Source organism: Oncorhynchus gorbuscha, linkage group LG12, assembly GCF_021184085.1.
Source record: "Oncorhynchus gorbuscha isolate QuinsamMale2020 ecotype Even-year linkage group LG12, OgorEven_v1.0, whole genome shotgun sequence".
NCBI lineage: Eukaryota > Metazoa > Chordata > Actinopteri > Salmoniformes > Salmonidae > Oncorhynchus > Oncorhynchus gorbuscha.
In genome coordinates this window covers 15,009,332-15,032,437 of record NC_060184.1, presented here as the reverse complement: position 1 = coordinate 15,032,437, position 23,106 = coordinate 15,009,332, and the positions used below count along the sequence as shown (strand labels likewise).

The 23,106-nt window shown below is 44.4% G+C and overlaps 1 protein-coding gene across 1 annotated transcript in view; it reads right to left on the bottom strand.

The window, feature by feature from the left end:
* LOC123990583 (serine/threonine-protein phosphatase 2A 56 kDa regulatory subunit alpha isoform-like) overlaps window positions 1-23,106 on the bottom strand; it is an 80,048-nt gene that overhangs the window by 14,616 nt on the left and 42,326 nt on the right. Inside the window, exons 2-4 of the mRNA XM_046291201.1 lie at window positions 21,317-21,513; window positions 3,162-3,263; window positions 2,937-3,029 (exon numbers count right to left, since the gene is read on the bottom strand). Coding sequence (XP_046147157.1) covers window positions 2,937-3,029; window positions 3,162-3,263; window positions 21,317-21,513 — 392 coding nt within the window. The remainder of the gene's footprint in view (window positions 1-2,936; window positions 3,030-3,161; window positions 3,264-21,316; window positions 21,514-23,106) is intronic.

Sequence of the window (23,106 nt, the reverse complement as noted above, 5' to 3'; positions counted from 1 at the left end):
ATTTGAGCTCTAGACAGAGACTTTTAATACGGGCTTGTTGTAATGCGCGTACAGTCTACACTTTAGTTGTGTGCAGTATGTTGATTGAGAAGTCAGAGAGGGAGGAAGTGGGTCTGAAGTAGCTACGTAAATAATTGGGGTGTATCCACGGGGAGGTTGTGACCTCCAGCACTTCCTCGCTCTTCCTCTCTGCCCCGGCTAAGCCTCAGTCTGTGCTCAAAGGTAAAAACAGCCCCCCTGGAGCGCTCTTCCTTTCGCTGCGTGCCAATGACGTGACGGCGCCATTTAATAATAATCCCACCTGGATGAGAATAGTTCAATCGGAGACTTGGGCTGCATCGGAAATAACACCCTATACCCTATTCAGTGCGCTACCTTCCACCAGAGCCGTATGGGATTCCCTATAGGGAACAGGGTGCCATTTGAGACCTTCACAGCCAGACCCCTCACAGAGAGCTCTGCCTGGACAGGCTAACCGTGCATTAGGAGGGGGAGAACATGTTTTGACAACACAGGGCTTAATGGATTCACAGCATATATCTAATGATTGGGATTAGACTTGTGCAAACAGCCTCTTTCTACAGTCAGTAGCCTAACCTGTATTATATACAGGAAGCAGAGGCAATACTGTTTAACACTACTTAAGGGTACAACATTTTGTGCTTGCGCAGACATACACAGTATACAGAGACAGATATAGGTTCAAACAGAAAGTAAAAAGCGAGGAACAAGGGAAGAGAGAGAGTGTCACTGTAATTTCAATGCATGACTCACAATAGATTTCAGTTCAGCTCTAGCAAAGCATCTTTTCAAGTGACTAGAAGCCTTGTTCAACAGCAAAGGGTTTGTTCAGTTTCAGGATATGGGCAGGGCTAGTGAGAATAACTCCTCACTGCCTTCAGCAAGTCAGTCAGCCAACCAATCAACCAGTCAAAACAGAATGTGTTGAGTGTTTCCCCTGCCATGTTGTCCCACCAGGCCCTCTCTCAGTCCCGCTGCCCTGACAAGCACATAGCTGACAGTGAAGACACGGTCATTATGATCATACCACAGCAGCAGCTACTAACCACACAATGAGCTCTGCATGATGACTATCTGTGACACATCCAGAGACAAGAAACATAGGCTACATAAAGATCTGGACTCAAAGGCTTCCTTGTTAAATATCAAAACACTGAAAGAGAGCTTTCTAATCAAATATCATGGTACAATTGTAGGTATTCCATTCTTTAGTGGGCATTCAGTAACTGGGAGAAAAAACAGTGCCCGCCGCAATATGTACATCACCTGGAAACATTTAAAATGATGCTTTAATATCTTCAAACTGATTGAATATTTGAGAGTACGACATCTAAGGCTTTCATGTGGATGTTTTGAGAAGAGTTTTTTGTCCAGCATCAGCAGAGCGACAGGAAGCCGATCTATGGTGACAACACCTCCGTAACTCTGGTAATGACAGGGCTGTACTTCCTTCCTCCCTGCACGTACTACACAATTTCAAAGATTACTACATTCACAGAGAGTGCAATTTCCCTAATAAATAACTATGCATAAAATATGTCCTGACAGTTCAACCTGATGAAATACATTCGGCTATAAATACACTAACGTTCCCATGTGAACTGATTGTACAGTCCCTCTCCCATGTCAAGGTCTGTCTCCAACAGTCATAGAGAAACAGGAGAGCACAGAATAAAACCACAGAAAAAAAAACAGGGCCTGTCCTCTCTGTCCCCCCCTTAGCCCGACCCCTTCACCAGCCTCTTTCCGACCACAGTCCCCTTTTCCCTTCCAACAGAGTAAACAATAGGGTGCTATTTAAAGCTTCCCCACGACACCACTCCACCACTCGCATCATGGAAACTCAGCCAGAGCACCTCGGATGCTGCAGCTCAGCCAACATTCCAGGCCATAGTGTTCGTCCCCATTTATTCCCTCGCTCTAGGGATAGGAGGACGGCTCGATAAATACGCACGGCACAGCCCCAGCAGGTTACCGCTGAAGAGCTCCAGCAAGGGTGAGACGGGGTCGTATTCATTAGGGCACACCGCAGCAAAACGTTTTGTAACGGAAATGTCAGGTTGACTCTTCCAGTTTCAGTCGGTTTTCTACCTTTTGGTGCCGAATGAATACGACCCAAGGTGGGACGTTAAGATGGTGAAATACCATTGAGACATACTCGGGCAATCTGGGACCAGGGCATTGTGCCCGTGAGAAGCTAGGCTAAATACTGAGACTAACACTGAAGAAATGTACTCTTTGTAAAATGTTATGCTCCAAACTAACTTTCACAGGATGTAATGTTGAAAAAAAAACCAGGCTTTGATAACTGCCAGGAGAGATAATCAATCAAACATGTTCATTGTTTTCGGTCGGTCATACTCTGACCTTTCTGCTCTGGAGCGCAAAACGGAATTGCAAATCAGTGCCGCTTTTGTTCAAAGCCAAATCAAAATGACCACTTTAACAAAACAGATTCATCTACCAAATGATTATTCAAACATGGTTGGTGTTTGATGTATTGTACTGGCCTCTTTTGAAGAGAAGATGTTAAGCATCTGAGGCTTGTCAGGCTGCCAGGTCTGTCTTCTTGACTTCACTTAGTTTGACCTTGTTTCTGTGTGCACCCTTTTTGTTCCACAGAGAACAGACAGTGACATCAGTAAACAACAGAAAATGAAAGTCTCTACAATATTTGGTAATTAATACAATAGCTTTGAACAACACTGTCAAACCAGGGGTGTATGCAACTGAAAACGTTAAGAACAGAAAACAAGACTTTCTTATTGGACAAGTTCAATGTTTTGGCCCGTTTGCCTCCTAGTGAATACACACACCCTGCTGATGGCGATGTCACGTGGCCATTTGACTGACAATGGTCTGAAATCTGAGGGGATAAGGGTCATTGACGGGTGACATCAGATTGCGACGCTTACCTGCAGCACAAACTTCTGATCAATGTAGCGCTTGGCGATGCTGGGCTGAAAGTCTGGGTTCTCCAAGAATCGCAGGAGGAACTCGTAGACAAGCTGGGAAAAGTCAACAAACTAAATCTGAGCCAAATGAAATATACATATAGCGCATAATACCAGGTATAACACATGTAAAAATAAAAAAAAGTAGAGTTAAAATGAGGTCAAGTTGAAGTGACGTGGTTTTACCTGTATGTGTGGCCATGAGGCCTCGAGAGTAGGCTCGTCCTCCTCTGGGTCAAAATCAGGGTTCTCACTCGGCGGAAGAGTCCGGAATATGTTGGTGCAGATCTGTGAACAAGAGGGCATTTCATGAACACACTAAAACTGCAACAAAAAAAACTGACGCAAAAGCACATGGACAAACGGCAAACTTTTACCCACTGGACATAGTCAACTTCGACCTTAGGTTTGGAGAGCTACATGAAATTCAAAGATTAAACAGGTGGTCACAAGACATATTACAAGACAAGAGGTATTACAATACACTGTTTATTATTCATTAGGTTTCCACTCATACAATACATCATGAAAGAATAACCAGAATGATACTTCCTAAGGCATTTCATGTCCAATGCAGTTTGGCCCGTTGTAACAATCAGACTGAAGTCTAAGAATACTAGGCTACATTAAAAAGTTACACTGTGGATTTGCTGATGTCCTGAGGGAAAACTTTATAGCCAAAAGCCTAGCTGCTGCCGACTTCCTTAAAAGCCTCATGATAGTCCTAGCCTCCTTATCCCGGACTTATTTAAACAGTTTTCCAGTAATATGACCACATCAGGAGATTCAAGTGTCAGAGAAATTAAGATAAAGGCCTAGGCCTCCCGGGTGGCGCAGTGGTATAGGGCACTGCATTGCAGAGCTAGCTGTGCCACCAGAGACACTGGGTTCACGCTCAGGCTCTGTCGCAGTCGGCCGCGACCGGGAGGTCCGTGGGGCGACGCACAATTGTACTAATTTCGTCCGGATTAGGGAGGGTTTGGCCAGTAGGGATATCCTTGTCTCATAGTGCACCAACGACTCCTGTGGTGGGCCGGGTACAGTGCAACAAAAGTTCTCTTTTAGATACATTTGTAATGGTAGGTGTAACTCATAATTCAATCAATGCATTTTAATGCCTGGGATGATGGGTGTTCCCAGGACATCAGAACAGGATGCCCTTAGAGCTCTGCTGCCCGACCTCAATTTTTAACATTTATTTTACCTTTATTTAACTCTGCAAGTCAGTTAAGAGCAAATTCTTATTTACAATGACGGCCTACCCCGGCCAAACCAGGACGATGCTGGGCCAATTGTGAGCCACCCTATGGGACTCCCAATCACGGCCGGATGTGATACAGCACCTTAGATTATACATCGGGTAGGGCCCGTTTAATTTTCAAAAAATCAATAACTAGGGTATGGGCAGGGCTCGGGTATCACTAATTTGATCACTAACATATTGAAGTTGAGCCATTTGCTTGTGCTGTGATGCACAGTAGTCATATCTGACTAAGATCACAACATTGTGTCAGAAGTGCTTCAACCTCAAATATAAAACAGGAGAGATTATTTCAAAGAAAAGAATGTTACTAGTTGTCTGAGTTGAGTGACATAAAGTAGCCAACTGCTCTCTCATGTCTCCTCATTGAGCAGAGCAGCCCAAGCAGAGCTGTTGCTATGGATACTCAGACTCCGAGCGTCATGGGCAGAGTGCATGCAGAGCGAGCTGTGCATAGAGAGCAATGACAGGCATAGGAGCAGCTAATGGATTTACTAATGGAAGAAGTTATTTCTGATTTCGGCCAGGGCCTTAAATCTGGCAGAAGCAATGGGGCCGGGGTACGTCGGGGGCATTGGCATGGTCGGGCCTGAACGTCAGGGGCATGGGTAGGGCCTGAACGTCGGGGGCATGGGTAGGGCCTGAACGTCGGGGGCATGGGTAGGGCCTGAACGTCGGGGGCATGGGTAGGGCCTGAACGTCGGGGGCATGGGTAGGGCCTGAACGTCGGGGGCATGGGTAGGGCCTGAACGTCGGGGGCATGGGTAGGGCCTGAACGTCGGGGGCATGGGTAGGGCTTAAAATTCATGCCTGTGCAGGCCTCTAGATGTCCTTCCCCACGCTAGGACAAGATTACTTTCCCCCATTGAGGATGGCCTTTAAGTGTTTCACATCAATTCAGCAATCAACACAGTATTATGGTAGCACTACCAGTACAGACATGGTATAAAATATATTGCAGAATAACTAGCCCACTAGGCCTTTATAGAGAAATTAAGATATCTAGGAAATTAGTAGTGAGTGACCAGGTTGCATATCAATAGGTTATACCAACTTATAATCAAAACAAAGACAGAAAATGAATTACAATTTCAGCTACACATCTTTTTCCCAATGTAGATGTGTACAGCTTGCACTGCAGCTGGGAAACAGAGGGAGACTTCCCTTGCATATAGGGAGATGAACGCTGCAAGTCTCCTATCATTGTATTAATACCCAGAGAACAGTAGCAGTCTACTCCACTAATATGCTGAGTGAGGGATGATAATTAGGCTGATATCTGCTGTGCGGGTGCTTTATCATATACACAGCCACAGAACAATCCAAACATACAGAGAGGGTTGAAGGAGAGAAGAGGGAGATGCGGCACTCCTCAAAATCTTGGGACTGAAAGACAAGTTTCTGTTGAAAAACTAGAAACTACGGACAGGCCTAATCGAATGTACTCTAGGATGCATGGAAACACTTTTATTGTATTGTTCAGTCCGCTCAAAAATGTCCAACATATAAAGAAGGCCTGACTAACACACTCACAGAACGGTTTAAATTCAGCATTCAAAGTTAGGTACCACAAATAAAAGAGATTACTTAGTGCCTTCAGAAAGCATTCACATTTAAAATGGATTTAATTGACATGTGTCACTGGTCTACACACAATACCCCCATAATGTCAAAGTGTAATTATGTTTTAGAAATGTTTACAAACTAATTAAAAATGAAAAGCTGAAATGTCATTATGTTATGACAAACCTAAATCAGTTCAGAAGTTGAAAAAATGCTTAACAAGTCACATAAGTTGAATGGACACCCATTTTTTTTTTTTACAATTAAATCCATTTGAATCCCATTATGAAAGAACAAATTGTGCAAGAAAAGTTGTGAATAGTTTCTGAAGGCACTGTAGGAAGAGTAAAACCATTGTATGATCTAACGACTGTTCGCAGAGGTAACCTAACCCCTACAATCCGGAGTAGTGTGTGTGTATATCAAACGCATGTATACGTGTCTGTGTGTTAGAGAGAATTTGCGAGGCCTGTGGGCTGTTTACATAGAAATGTAGCCCTCGTCACTCATTTCTAACAGTGCATGGAGATATAGCCTAGCTAAAGCACAACTTAGAATTATGTTCCGCACAACAACGAAAAGCACAAAAAATGTGTTGCATTCTGAAAACGCAAGTGTATGGACCATGACATAACATTGTACTGTGTACGGACCATGACATAACATTGTACTGTGTACAGACCATGACATAACATTGTACTGTGTACGGACCATGACATAACATTGTACTGTGTACGGACCATGACATAACATTGTATTGTGTTTGGACCATGACATAAGTAAGCATTTAATAGACTCGCTGCAATTATCCAAAACGTCTCATCAACCCTCCAAAACACTGGTATTCTATCTGCCGGTCTGTGGGGAGGGTGCATGTGGCGGGAGTCTCAGTGGCATTTTGAACGTGTTCCCAGCACACGCTCAGCTCACAGCGTGCTGTGGTCCTACTCGTGTCCAGTGTTTGAGCTGAAAGGGAATTCAGTTGCCAGAACCAAATTCTGACCGAAGAAATGCTCCTGCATAGGCACTGATCACCTAGAGAGACTAATGACAAAAATAGGGGCACCGGAGTCCTGAAATGTTTACTTTGCTCTGGCACGCACCCTTTTTGACAAGGGGAAAATAGAATGCAAAGGAGGGAAATGAGGAAGTAGGCGCACATTTATGTTGACAATGTTTGTTTTGCTGACGTTTTCACACTAGCTTGTTTGCTAAAGTTCGAACCACAGTTTAATTATTTGTTACATTGTGGTTACAATTAAAAATGTAAAATAATGAAATGAATCCTATTCATAATGAATTAACCAGATGCGCGTGGCGAGCGTGTCAGTTGGTATTTCATCAACAATGTCGAGTAGGCTACAAGCATATTACGGCTATAATATCGTTCAGACTACAAATGATTGGTGTATGTGATTATAATGACAAAATGTAAAGAAAACGAAGTATTCATATAGCACTGTCTTGAACTGACCCGCATTTTCCTGCATTCTAGAACACTGAGTGGAGCCGTGTATTTATTGTCTGTTTGTTTAATTAGAAGGTGAACTCTATTAAAACATTTTTTAAAAGATTGAGGGTCTGGGTTTTGAAAACTATCGTGACCCGGCAGAGCAAATCATATTCATGCTGTGCTGCATAAACACAACTGGCAGTAATTTACAGGGCGTAGGACAACTTCCTTTTACTTGATTATGACTAAGCATGTTTCAATACATCTACCGTGGCGAAGGGTAGAGAATAATATAATCAAAACGGAGGGGGGCAAAGATAAATCCATTAAGGATTCTGCATCAGCCACATCTCCCCATTACAATTCTGTGCTGGAGACTCGGTTTGGAGGCAGGTCATCACCACCACGATCACTGCAGCAGAGGTTTATTTTTAGCCTTGGAGGAATTGGAGAGTGACACACACGACGACGGAGAGGCTGGCAAGAGTGCTACCATTCTGCACAGTGTGTGTGTGTGTGTGTGTGTGTGTGTGTGTGTGTGTGTGTGTGTGTGTGTGTGTGTGTGTGTGTGTGTGTGTATGACAACACCCAATTACCTATTGTCAGTTTGACAAGCCACACAGCTCTAAAGGGGTGACAAAAGAGTAAAACATTCTTCAGCTGACAGTAATGCAACTTTTGAGATGCCGAAGAGCTTGCTGCTACTTACTATACCATTTCCTTAGAGTTTAATTGACTATAAAAATTGGCCTTCCGCAGAGGTGGCTGGATAACACTGAACATACGGAGCACACTGAACCATACATTGAATGAAATATCCTTATTTGGATGGCACTGGCAGCAGCCATTGAACAATGTGCAACGCTAAACACATAAGTGCTGTTATACCATTTCATTTTCATGACAGGCAGAGCCCTCTTCTGCGACAGGCTCCGAGAGTGCACGGTACCCACACTACAAAGATGGCGCCATATGTAATTAGCTGGAGCTAACTAACAACTTGGGTCGCTTTGATCTCCTTGTTGTAAAGAACGCTTTAGAGGGCCGAGGTTTCTAAAGCAACGGGGTGCTGTTGTACACCGTCTTGCATCTCACTGCCTTGGTGGAGGAGGTGGGTGGATGTTAGAGAGATACAGTGTGCGTGTGTGTGTTGGAAACAGATATTTTTATTCAGGAAAATAGACAGACTATAAGGAGAAGAAGAGAAAAGGGGACATTGGGAAGAGGGAGAGAGGAGGGGAATGGGGGAGACTAATGATCCAGACTATAGACAGAGTCCCATTGGTGTTCAAATAAGCAGACAGTCACACATCCCTGCCACTCACACACAGATAGTGTGTTGAAAAATTGTTGGAAGTATGTATTGGAATTACTTTTGAATTGTTTAGCTACTTCGGGAATAACTATGTATGTGCTTCGCCTTTCCTTGACCCAAGTTCATGTCTCATTTAGAATGAAAGCTGCTCAATCTGATGACACTGTAGTGCTGTGCCTAAGAGAGTCGTCTTGAAGACAGGCCTTGAAGTGGTATTCAGGGTGGTATTGAATTTCCTGTCCGTCACTTCAAGGAACCTACTCTACCTCAATAACACCTCTCTGGGTCCCTGGATGGTCTACAGGTGCAGCCATGCCTCGCTCCGCAGTCTCTGTGTAGTTCCATTCAGGGTTTAAGCTGGCCAGATCTCATTAGGTGTGGGGCCGCTCTGCCATGGATACGGGATAAGACTCCAGACAACCCACTACAGCCGGTGACAAAGCCTTTTATCTGCAGCTACGACGCACCAGTCACCTCTAAGGTGTTCAAGGAGGACCGGACCTTAACCGACAGCCTCAATTAGGGACACCCAACACCAAACTGAGTGAACTAACAGACAGAAAGAAAGAAAAATACACATTGGACAATAACCTTGCATTGAACAATCAAATTCTGCATCGGTTCGTAAAGTGGAGAGTGGGGGACACAGGTCCAAGGCTAGTAAAACTAGGACAAATTGTTCAACTCTTTTTCTAAACTATATGGTTCTCCCTTAACTGATGTAATCTGTGTATGATGCGATTTCATGTGTTAGATGAGAGTAGCTAACACAGCTTCATATCACTGCTTTGGGTGCATTCTCTTCACCACCCAGTGTTGAACATGCCCAGCTGATCCCAAACAAGCCAGTGAAAGAAAATGGGATTTTTTTCCCCTGGGCTCACTAGGAGGCATATTTCTCTAGCCTTGGTGATTGGCTGCTGGTGGTGTCACATGGGCCACATTCCAGGGAGGGCTGCCAGGCGGGAAATAAAGTAACAGTGTGATACTCATCCCGCCCTGACGCCAAATACCTCAAGACAACTGCCCGGGCTGATAACAACCACTGCGACACACACACACAAATACCAGCACTATTAGCTCTGTTCTGTAGCACTATTAGCTCTGTTCTGTAGCACTATTAGCTCAGTTCTGTAGCACTATTAGCTCATTCTTGCTGTGCTGTTATAATGCTGTATAATAATTTATTTACTGTAACATCAGCCACTTTTCAATTTCCAGAAGAAATACCTGCATATTTTTTTTCTTTCATATATGATTGTGTTAGTCTGAAAATAGGGTGTCATACCATGAATGTACTTTGACTACCCCCTGCATGGACATGACTATTATTATTTCACAGCACACATATCAAACATGTCAAAATGCACAGTGGGAGATTGGGAACAAGGAAATAAATGAAGGAGAGGGAACAGGAGAGTGTATGGTAGAGAGAGAAAATAAGAGAGAAAGAGAAGCGGGGTGTGTCTCTAGCCAAGGTTGGGGTCGATAACTAAGTGAAATGCACTAATGGCACCAGAAGGCTTTAAGCTCTGTGTGGGGTCATTGAGGGACTGTGTGTGTGTGACACAGCAACTCCCCACTCAGTGGTATCTGCGGGGGACCAGGCTAAATCTGTACTGTGTGTGTGTGTGTGGTGTGTATTTGAGAGAGTGAAAAAGCAAAGGGTGCTGTACAAAAGTGTAAAAGGGCACAGGAAAAGGATGGAGAAGGTGTGGATAGAGATGAATCATCCAGTTATAGATGTAGTTTAATGGACCTATTATACCATAAATGCCAGAGTTCACAGAATTCAATGTAAATCAGAGCTCTGAAAGTATCTCATCGTAAGCCCTCGGTCCTCCCATACTCATCGCTGACAAAAGAAGGTGGCAAAACCTACACAATATGAAGTCAATCAAACATTCTTCACCTTGAACTGAGACAGCTGTGCAGCTGTAAAGATTGTCTTTCATATTACACTTCTTGTGTGTCAAACAGAGTGGGCAACTAGAGGCTAAACCCTTCATCTATCAGCACCCAGGGGCAGATGCTTTTTTCAGCGAGAGCCATGGTTACATTTATGATCTACCTGTTTGTACTCTCCATTGCCTCAATGATCAAAGTGGTCGCTGTGGCTCAGGCATAATGGACTGCACTTCAACACCCACCACTTCATTATCATGAGATGCAGAGAATGGAGAATCCCGAGGACACCCTTGCCCATCTGTCCACCATGGTTCCTCCTCTCGCTCAGGGCAGCCCTCGGCCTCCAGATAAATAGCACTGATCGATGTGGTGCTGTTGGTGAGAGCAACTTTAATGACTAACCCTAACATGCCCAGTTGTGAGGTAACTCTATAGGTAGAGAGCAATCAACACCCAAGACAGGCAAGTCAACAACCTATCCGGCAGTATAATCAAGCAGCGGTCCCTGGATGGACATGTTTATCGATTTGCTATATCAAAATCTATAGGTCTTCCTAGGAAGGATGCCTAAACGATTACCTATGACACACAAGTAACTTGCCGCGATAGCTAAGGATGTGCTGATGATAACCTATCCCCGTGTGTAATCAGCGGTTTCCTTGGCAGCGCCGCAGAGTGAGTCCGTATCCGTGGCACTGTAAACGCTGTGTGAGTGAGTCACTGAGGCTGGCCAGGCTTCTTTGTGTTCAAGAGTGACTACCTATTACAGAAAAAGACAGAGCTACTCAACCACACTTCACAGTTTAACAGGATGCTTCCCGTTACATACACATTACCTGTGAAAGAGGTGGTTTAAGCAAAACTGAACGCTACATTTGGCCAACTCTCACTGATTCCATCATACGCATGTCATCGAAATAATCAAACTACATGTGAAAGCTCTACCAGGGCGGTTAAAGGAAGTGTAGCACTTATTTCTCAATGCATATAATAGTAACTTAGAATACCAAGAAAACATTCCCAAATTACAAACTCTTAAATCAATTGTTATAATACAAAGTTGTTCAAAAAGTTGGGTGAGGTTTTTTGCCAAATCAGCTCTAACTTCGGAAAAAATCCCACGATGAATGACAAAAGTTTAAAAAAAAAAGTGGGATATGAGAATGAGGAGGGTAAATTGGGCATCTACTGAGGGACCCATTTTAGAACTTCCATGGCTATCAACAATGGAGTTAGGACTTCAGCAAGAAGTTCCTTCTCAAAGTGGATGCTGTCCCTACGATTACTGTGGCTTCTAAAGCATGTCAAACAGCCAGCAGCACCAGCAGAGACCGAGCATTATCATAGGCTTAAGAGAGCATGGAACTCAATCGGGTAAGTGAAAGAGCTAGCTTGGTATCTCTATGCTAACAGTAGCTATAACGCATTTAGCGCACGTCTTCATCTAAATGACGCTGATAAAACTAACCAAATGTAAACATGTCTACCAGCTGTTGGTAGCTAACTGCTGATGCTGTCATACTATAGATAGGCTTGTACTATGGGAAAGAGTAGTTTTGTCCACGAAGGAGTTCACCGTTACTGTATAGGGCAAGTTAAGGTGTTTGTGGGGTCCACTGCCGAGTGTGAGCTAAACTGAAATGCTTGATATGGCTAGCTATCCTCTTCCTCTGTTTCTGAATGAATTTGAGGCTACTACTTTCTAGCTAGCAAAATAAGTGAGCTTGATTTTGTTTGTGTACTGCCATTTGTCGAAGACATGGCTACGTTTATCACTGGTATGGGTTGGTAAATATCCTAAACCTAGCCAGCTAGACGACAAGCTAAAACCGGGGAGAGCGTTTTCTCAGTAAGCTGAGAATAAGTACACATGCTAATGTACAGTGCCTTGCAAAAGTATTCGGCCCCCTTGAACTTTGCAACCTTTTGCCACATTTCAGGCTTCAAACATAAAGATATAAAACTGTATTTTTTTGTGAAGAATCAACAACAAGTGGGACACAATCATGAAGTGGAACGACATTTATTGGATATTTCAAACTTTTTTAACAAATCAAAAACTGAAAAATTGGGCGTGCAAAATTATTCAGCCCCTTTACTTTCAGTGCAGCAAACTCTCTCCAGAAGTTCAGTGAGGATCTCTGAATGATCCAATGTTGACCTAAATGACTAATGATGATAAATACAATCAACCTGTGTGTAATCAAGTCTCCGTATAAATGCACCTGCACTGTGATAGTCTCAGAGGTCCGTTAAAAGCGCAGAGATCATGAAGAACAAGGAACACACCAGGCAGATCCGAGACACTGTTGTGAAGAAGTTTAAAGCCGGATTTGGATACAAAAAGATTTCCCAAGCTTTAAACATCCCAAGGAGCACTGTGCAAGCGATAATATTGAAATGGAAGGAGTATCAGACCACTGCAAATCTACCAAGACCTGGCCGTCCCTCTAAACTTTCAGCTCATACAAGGAGAAGACTGATCAGAGATGCAGCCAAGAGGCCCATGATCACTCTGGATGAACTGCAGAGATCTACAGCTGAGGTGGGAGACTCTGTCCATAGGACAACAATCAGTCGTATATTGCACAAATCTGGCCTTTATGGAAGAGTGGCAAGAAGAAAGCCATTTCTTAAAGATATCCATAAAAAGTGTTGTTTAAAGTTTGCCACAAGCCACCTGGGAGACACACCAAACATGTGGAAGAAGGTGCTCTGGTCAGATGAAACCAAAATTGAACTTTTTGGCAACAATGCAAAACATTGTGTTTGGCGTAAAAGCAACACAGCGCATCACCCTGAACATCACCATCCCCACTGTCAAACATGGTGGTGGCAGCATCATGGTTTGGGCTTGCTTTTCTTCAGCAGGGACAGGGAAGATGGTTAAAATTGATGGGAAGATGGATGGAGCCAAATAAAGGACCATTCTGGAAGAAAACCTGATGGAGTCTGCAAAATACCTGAGACTGGGATGGAGATTTGTCTTCCAACAAGACAAAGATCCAAAACATAAAGCAAAATCTACAATGGAATGGTTAAAAAATAAACATATCCAGGTGTTAGAATGGCCAAGTCAAAGTCCAGACCTGAATCCAATCGAGAATCTGTGGAAAGAACTGAAAACTGCTGTTCACAAATGCTCTCCATCCAACCTCACTGAGCTCGAGCTGTTTTGCATGGAGGAATGGGAAAAAATGTCAGTCTCTCGATGTGCAAAACTGATAGAGGCATACCTCAAGCGACTTACAGCTGTAATCGCAGCAAAAGGTGGCGCTACAAAGTATTAACTTAAGGGGGCTGAATAATTTTGCATGCCCAATTTTTCAGTTTTTGATTTGTTAAAAATGTTTGAAATATCCAATAAATGTCATTCCACTTCATGATTGTGTCCCACTTGTTGTTGATTCTTCACAAAAAAATACAGTTTTATATCTTTATGTTTGAAGCCTGAAATGTGGCAAAATGTGGCAAAGTTCAAGGGGGCCGAATACTTTCGCAAGGCACTGTATAAGTCCCTCCGGCGGCGACAGAGATGGCCGCCTCGCTTCGCGTTCCTAGGAAACTATGCAGTTTTGTTTTTTTACGTGTTATTTCTTACATTAGTACCCCAGGTCATCTTAGGTTTCATTACATACAGTCGAGAAGAACGACTGAATATAAGATCAGCGTCAACTCACCATCAGTACGACCAAGAATATGATTTTCGCGACGCGGATCCTGTGTTTTGCCTTTCAACCAGGACAACTGAATGGATCCCAGTCGGCGACCCCCCAAAAAACTGACTCCGTAAAAGAGGGAAACGAGGCGGTCTTCTGGTCAGACTTCGGAGACGGGCACATCGTGCACCACTCCCTAGCATTCTTCTCGCCAATGTCCAGTCTCTTGACAACAAGGTTGATGAAATCCGAGCAAGGGTAGCATTCCAGAGGGACATCGGAGACTGTAACGTTCTTTGCTTCACGGAAACATGGCTCACTGGAGAGACGCTATCGGAGGCGGTGCAGCCTGCGGGTTTCTCCATGTATCGCGCCGACAGAAACAAACATCTTTATGGTAAGAAGAGGGGTGGGGGCGTATGCCTTATGGCTAACGAGACGTGGTGTGATCAAATAAACATACAGGAACTCAAATCCTTCTGTTCATCCGATTTAGAATTCCTCAGAATCAAATGTCGCATTATCTACCAAGAGAATTCTCTTCGATTATAATCACAGCCGTATATATTCCCCCCCAAGCAGACACAGATGGCTCTGAACGAACTTTATTTGACTCTTTGCAAACTGGAATCCATACATCCTGAGGCTGCATTCATTGTAGCTGGGGATTTTAACAAGGCTAATCTGAAAACAAGACTCCCTAAATTGTATCAGCATATCGATTGCGCAACGTGGTCCTTCTGTAGCTCAGTTGGTAGAGCATGGCGCTGTAACGCCAAATCCCCGGGACCACCCATACGTAGAATGTATGCACACATGACTGTAAGTCGCTTTGGATAAAAGCGTCTGCTAAATGGCATATATTATTATTATTATTAAAAAACCTTGGATCATTGTTACTCTAACTTCCGCGACGCATATAAGGCCCTGCCCCGCCCTCCTTTCGGAAAAGCTGACCACGACTCCATTTTGTTGATCCCTGCCTACAGACAGAAACTAAAACAAGAAGCTCCCACGCTGAGGTCTGTCCAACGCTGGTCCGACCAAGCTGATTCCATACTCCAAGACTGCTTCCATCACGTGGACTGGGATATGTTTCGTATTGCGTCAGATAACAACATTGACGAATACGCTGATTCGGTGTGCGAGTTCATTAGAACGTGCGTTGAAGATGTCGTTCCCATAGCAACGATAAAAACATTCCCTAACCAGAAACCGTGGATTGATGGCAGCATTCGCGTGAAACTGAAAGAGCGAACCACTGCTTTTAATCGGGGCAAGGTGACTGATAACATGACCGAATACAAACAGTGCAGCTATTCCCTCCGCAAGGCTATCAAACAAGCTAAGCGTCAGTATAGAGACAAAGTAGAATCTCAATTCAACGGCTCAGACACAAGAGGTATGTGGCAGGGTCTACATTCAATCACGGACTACAAGAAGAAAACCAGCCCAGTCACGGACCAGGATGTCTTGCTCCCAGGCAGACTAAATAACTTTTTTGCCCGCTTTGAGGACAATACAGTGGCACTGACACGGCCTGCAACGAAAACATGCGGACTCTCCTTCACTGCAGCAGAGGTGAGTAAGTAAAACATTTAAACGTGTTAACCCTCGCAAGGCTGCAGGCCCAGACGGCATCCCCAGCCGCTCCCTCAGAGCATGCGCAGACCAGCTGGCCGGTGTGTTTACGGATATATTCAATCAATCCCTATACCAGTCTGCTGTTCCCACATGCTTCAAGAGGGCCACCATTGTTCCTGTTCCCAAGAAAGCTAAGGTAACTGAGCTAAACGACTACCGCCCCGTTGCACTCACTTCCGTCATCATGAAGTGCTTTGAGAGACTAGTCAAGGACCATATCACCTCCACCCTACCTGACACCCTAGACCCACTCCAATTTGCTTACCGCCCAAATAGGTCCACAGACGATGCAATCTCAACCACACTGCACACTGCCCAAACCCATCTGGACAAGAGGAAAAGCTACGTCAGAATGCTGTTCATCGACTACAGCTCGGCATTCAACACCATAGTACCCTCCAAGCTCGTCATCAAGCTCGAGACCCTGGGTCTCGACCCCGCCCTGTGCAACTGGGTACTGGACTTCCTGACGGGCCGCCCCCAGGTGGTGAGTGTAGGCAACAACATCTCCACCCCGCTGATCGTCAACACTGGGGCCCCACAAGGGTGCGTTCTGAACCCTCTCCTGTACTCCCTGTTCACCCACAACTGCGTGGCCACGCACGCCTCCAACTCAATCATCAAGTTTGCGGACGACACAACAGTGGTAGGCTTGATTACCAACAACGACGAGACTGCCTACAGGGAGGAGGTGAGGGCCCTCTGAGTGTGGTGTCAGGAAAATAACCTCACACTCAACGTCAACAAAACTAAGGAGGTGATTGTGGACTTCAGGAAACAGCAGAGGGAACACCCCCCTATCCACATCGATGGAACAGTAGTGGAGAGGGTAGTAAGTTTTACGTTCCTCGGCATACACATCACAGACAAACTGAATTGGTCCACTCACACAGACAGCATCGTGAAGAAGGCACAGCAGCGCCTCTTCAACCTCAGGAGGCTGAAGAAATTCGGCTTGTCACCAAAAGCACACAAACTTCCACAGATGCACAATCGAGAGCATCCTGGCGGGCTGTATCACCGCCTGGTACGGAAACTGCTCCGCCCACAACCCTAAGGCTCTCCAGAGGGTAGTGAGGTCTGCACAACGCATCACCGGGGGCAAACTACCTGCCCTCCAGGACACCTACACTACCCGATGTTACAGGAAGGTCATAAAGATCATCAAGGACAACAACCACCCGAGCCACTGCCTGTTCACCCCGCTATCATCCAGAAGGCGAGGTCAGTACAGGTGCATCAAAGCTGGGACCGAGAGACTGAAAAACAGCTTCTATCTCAAGGCCTTCAGACTGTTAAACAGCCACCACTATCATTGAGTGGCTGCTGCCAACACACTGACACTGACACTGACTCAACTCCAGCCACTTTAATAATGGGAATTGATGGGAAATGACGTAAAATATATCACTAGCTACTTTAAACAATGCTACCTAATATAATGTCACATACCCTACATTTCTCATCTCATATGCATACGTATATACTGTACTCTATATAATCGACTGCATCCTTATGTAATAAATTAGATTTGATTTGATAATGTCGCTGCCTGGAGCAATGGACACCTACACCAGAACACCTACACCACCCGTTGTTACAGGAAGGCCATAAAGATCATCAAGGACATCAACCACCCGAACCACTGCCTGTTCACCCCGCTATCATCCAGAAGGCGAGGTCAGTACAGGTGCATCAAAGCTGGGACCGAGAGACTGAAAAACAGCTTCTATCTCAAGGCCATCAGACTGTTAAACAGCCACCACTAACATGCTGCTGCCAACACACTGTCATTGACACTGACCCAACTCCAGCCATTTTAATAATGGGAATTGATGGGAAATGTAAATATATCACTAGCCACTTTAAACAATGCTACCTTATATAATGTTACTTACCCTACATTATTCATCTCATATGCATATGTATATACTGTACTCTACATCATCGACTGCATCCTTATGTAACACATGTATCACTAGCCACTTTAACTATGCCACTTTGTTTACTTTGTCTACACACTCATCTCATATGTATATACTGTACTCGATACCATCTACTGTATGCTGCTCTGTACCATCACTCATTCATATATCCTTATGTACATGTTCCTTATCCCCTTACACTGTGTATAAGACAGTAGTTTTGGAATTGTTAGTTAGATTACTTGTTGGTTATCACTGCATTGTCGGAACTAGAAGCACAAGCATTTCGCTACACTCGCATTAACATCTGCTAACCATGTGTATGTGACAAATAAAAATTTGATTTGATTTGGTACATGCCAAATGTCAGGTAATGCAGGGCTGATCATCCTAGATAGAAATCCCATAAAATGACATCTGGATAAACAATTATTCTGTCTGACACACCCTTAAAATGTGATATCTGCCTCAGGACTACCTGGTCTGATGACTCCTGGTTGTCCCCAGTCCACCTGGGCGTGCTGCTGCACCTGTTCACCGGACCTGCTACCTTGTCCCAGACCTGCTGTTAAACGACTCTCTCGCTCTACCACACCTACTGTCTCAACATCTGAATGCTTGGCTATGAAAAGACAACTGACATTTACTCTTGAGGTACTGAACTGTTGCACCCTTGACAACCACTGTGATTATTATTTGACCCTACTGGTCATCTTGAAGAACAATCTGGCCTTAATGGCCATATACTCTTATAATCTCCACCTGGTACAGCCAGAAGAGGACTGGCCACACCCATCAGAGCTTGTTTCCTCTCTAGGTCCCTGCCTTCCAAGGGAGTTGTTCTTAGCCACAGTGCTTCTACATCTGCATTGCTTACCGTTTGGGGGTTTTTAGGCTGGGTTTCTGTATAGCACTTCGTGACATCTTCTGATGTAAAAAGGGCTTTATAAATACATTTGATTGATATATCAAGATCAATGAATAAATGCAATAAATATACTGCGTAGCAGAGGAAGGCAGTGGATGCCAGAGACAGTAGTTCAAGGTGGCATGGAGAAGAGACAGCTAGTTGCTTCCTGAATCCTGGTGATCTAGTGCTGAACTGAAGGAGTGCTGGAAACTGACTGGGGGCGTTTGGGTCGTCCTTCCCTGTCTGGTCTGGCACCATGGCTAGCGGTGAGGGTTGAGACAAGGGCAAAAGGATGAGCGAGGTGATTAAGAGGTCTTACTGATCTTACTAATCTTTGGGTCTGACTGGAGCTGAAGGTGTGTGAGGGCTTTGGGAGCACTGCCTCTCTCCCAGGTTGCTCAGAGAATAGCGACTGTGTACAGTGCGCAACAAGGTTATATCCTAAGGCCCTTTCATTTCACATCTCAAAGAATGACAGCTGTTCCTATTCAAGATCTAAACTAAACAAAAATGAAAACGCAACAATTTCTACGATTTTACAGAGTTACAGATCGTAAGGAAATCAGTCGATTGAAAAAAATTAAGCCCTATCCTATGGTTTACACATGACTGGGAATACAGATGTGTATCTGTTGGTCACAGATACCTTAAAAAAAAATGATAGGGGCGTGGATCAGAAAACGAGTCAGTATCTGTTGTGACCATTTGCCTCGTGCAGCGCAACACATCATCGCATAGAGATGATCAGGCTGTTGATTGTGGCCTGTGGAATGTTGTCTCACTCCTCAATGGCTGTGTGAAGTTGCTGGATATTGGCGGGAACTAGAACACATTGTCGTACGCGTCAATCCAGAGCATCCCAAATTCGCTCAATGGGTGACATGTCTGGTGAGTATGCAGGCCATGGAAGAACTGGGACATTTTCATCTTTCAGGAATTGTCCTCGCGACATGGGGCCGCGCATTATCAAGCTTACACATTAGGTGATGGCGGCGGATGAATGGCACGACAATGGGCCTCAGGATCTTGCCACGGTATACACGTTCCTTCAGATTGCTATTGATAAAATAAAATTGTGTTTGTTGTCCGTAGCTTATGCTTGCCCATACCATAACCCTCCGCAACCATGGGGCACTCTGTTCACATCATTGACATCAGCAAACTGCTCGCCCACACAGTCTGCCATCTGCCTGGTACAGTTGAAACTGGGATTAATCACTGAAGAGCACACTTCTCCAGTGTGCCAGTGGCCATCGAATGTGAGCATTTTCCCACTGAAGTCGGCGACAACAGTCAAACTGCAATCAGGTCAAGACCCCGGTAAGGCTGACGAGCTTCCATAAGACGTACGGCCAAATTCTTTAAAACGACGTTGAAGGCAGGTTATGGTAGAGAAATGAACATTAAATTCTCTGGCAACTGCTCTGGTGGACAATCCTGCAGTCAGCTGGCCAATTGCACACTCCCTCAAAACTTGAGACATTGTGTTGTGTGACAAAACTGCACATTTTAGAGTGGCCTTTAATTGTGCCCAGCACAAGGTGCACCTGTGTAATGACCATTCTGTTTAATCTGCTTTTTGATATGCCACACTTGTCATGTGGATGGATTATCTTGGTGAAGGAGAAATGCTCACTAATAGTGATGTAAACAAATTCACGCTCAATATTGTATAGAAATAAGCTTTTTGTGAGTATGGAAAGTTGTTTTGATAACCAAGCCATGAGCAAAATCAGTCCTTTTTCTAAATGTATATTTATTTATTATTTTGTATTTGACCCACTTTTTATCTCCAATTTCAGTCTTGTCTCATCGCTGCAACTCCCCAACGGGCTCTGGAGAAGAAAAGGTGGAGTCATTTGTCCCCGAAACATGACCTGTCTAACTACGCTCCTTAACACCCGCCTGTTTAACCCGGAAGCCAGCCGCAGAGGAGGAAACAATGTTCAACTGGCGACAGCGTGCAGGCACCCGGCCCACCACAGGGAGTCGCTATGGGTGCGTTGAGCCAAGTAAAGCCCCCCCCCGGCCAAACCCTCTCATAACCCGGATGACACTGGGCCAATTATGCGCCGTCCTATGGGACTCCCTTCCACGGACGGTTGTGGGAATGAACCCGGGTCTGTAGCAACACCTCACAGCAATGCAGTGCCTTAGACCTCTGCGCCACTCGTGAGGCCCCAAGTACTTTTTCTTCTTCGTTCAAACCCTGATTACAATTGAAGTTCGTTTTAAATGACCACTTTCGCTCCTTTGTAGAAGCATTCTATCCAGGATAAAGATTCAAATCAAAATGTATTGTTGCATACACATATTTAGCAGAGGTTATTGCGGGTGTAGTGGAATGCTTGTGTTCCTAGCTCCAACATGTAGTAATATCTAACAATACACAACAGACAAATCTAAAAAGTAAAATAATGGAAATAAGAAATGTAGAAATATTAGGACAAACAATGTCGGAGTCCGGAGTATAAAATCCGGTCTCCGGAGTAGAAAATCTCCCAATGTTGCCTGTTTTCTGGTATACCATTTTCACACTATTGTACTAACACAAACTGTTCTGCGCTGGTCTGGATATTTTCTTCACATTGTCCATTTCAGCAACTATGGAGGATGCGTAAATAGGCTAGCACCGTACAGCTAGTCTCAGCTTGGTTTTACTCAGTAGCGTGAAAAGGCTGTTAGTGTAAGGTGCCCACTCACCATATTTGAGATCTCCGGATAGGCTGCCTCTACCAGGACGCCCCTATTGGTGGAGACGTAGTCCACCAGCTCGTTGAGCGTGGCCCGCTTGATCTCCTTGCTCTTCAGGTCGGTGACAGAGTCCATGAAGTCAAACAGCATGCAGCACTGCTGGAGCTTCTGGGTGAACAACTCCTGCTGCTCTGTGGCGGGTGCATCTGGAACCAAAGATGACATGGAAACAACTTTTAGTCTACATTGTCATTTAGCCTTAAGACTCCTAAATGGGGCCACTGTACAACCATTGCACGGTATCGATGTCAACTAAAGCTTGCCTGGTTTGTAGCCTAAACAACATTACCCACAAACTGCAGGTAACTGTTGCCAAGGCAGCCCAACTGAATGTAACTTAGGAAAAGACCCGTCACGACGAGAAAAGTACAAAACTGTATGAAAATTCATGGGCAGATTGGATGTCAATACTGACTGAAACAGAGCCAAACTATACAGTATACAGAGGCCTCAATTCGCATCCTCAGTGCAAGGCCAAACAGACATTTGCTGAATGACAAGTTTACAGGTACTTGGCTTATGTGTAGTCACGGAACAGAACACTGATACAATAGGTGCAGTTGAGAGTAATCCTAATGGAACATTTTAATAGGTTTTTAGTAAACACTCCATACAACGCATAGTGTACCTCGAATCGTAATAGGCCAAATGCTTACACAGCCTGTGAAAACAGATGTGAGGACTATAATTTACATTAAACACAGGCAAGGATCCAGATACGATTTCAATTCAATTTCAAATCTAATTTTATTTGTCACATGCGCTGAATACAACAGGTGTAGGTAGAGATTACAGTGAAATGCTTACTTACAAGCCCTTAACCTTGGTAGTTGGAGGTAGTCAGTGTTGTTCCAATCAACGGGCATTTGACATAAAACTCAATAGAGCCAGCCCAGCCACTCTAGCTTTTATCATAAAGCCATTTATGGATTAGACGGTGAGTGTGTGCAGGGTTATTAGAGCTGTCAAACCTGATCCCTGCCAGGCTACAAACAGCACTTATTGCAGCCACCCAGAAATGACATGACAGAACAGTATAGTACAGCACAGTGTTGGGCTAGCCTAGCAGTAGGGTTATGGCTCTTAACTGATACGGTATCAGGATGAAGAAGCCTTGAAAAAGAATGATAGGCATAGTACCAGAGACATTTTTGAGGAGATGGGAAACTTGTATTAATGCCCATTGTGTATATTGCCCATGCGTCGTCAATGAACCATGCAGAGCATTCCCAGCGATTATGGGACAAGGACAGCTCTCCTTCAAGGAGTGGAACAAAGTCAATTGTGCACTAGCTCAAAAACCCAACATTAGCATGCATTTAGTGAACAAGTACAAAATTAGAAATATTTTCTGAGGTGAGATAATTAACTTGTTCTCTCTAATATTGTATAGCTTTGGAACAGTTACACTTAAATTTGTGAAGGGATTGCGTGATGATTAGTTTAGCAACTGTAACGCAGCATGACAACGTGAACGCGATTGGTCGACAGTCTGCTGGGTTGGGTGTTATACATTTAGCATTCGTTGCCAAATGGGATTCCTATCTCATTCTTTCCTTAATATCTCTGGTAGTACCATCCCCGACTGACTGACCACCATATAAAAAAAATCAGGGCTACCTAAAGCTCCAACTCTCTCCTGGACACATACAGTATTTCGACTCAGGGAAGTATGTGTGGTTGTTCTATGCTGAAACACAGTAATGAAATGTCCATAGTGTTTGTGGTTCAATGCTGTA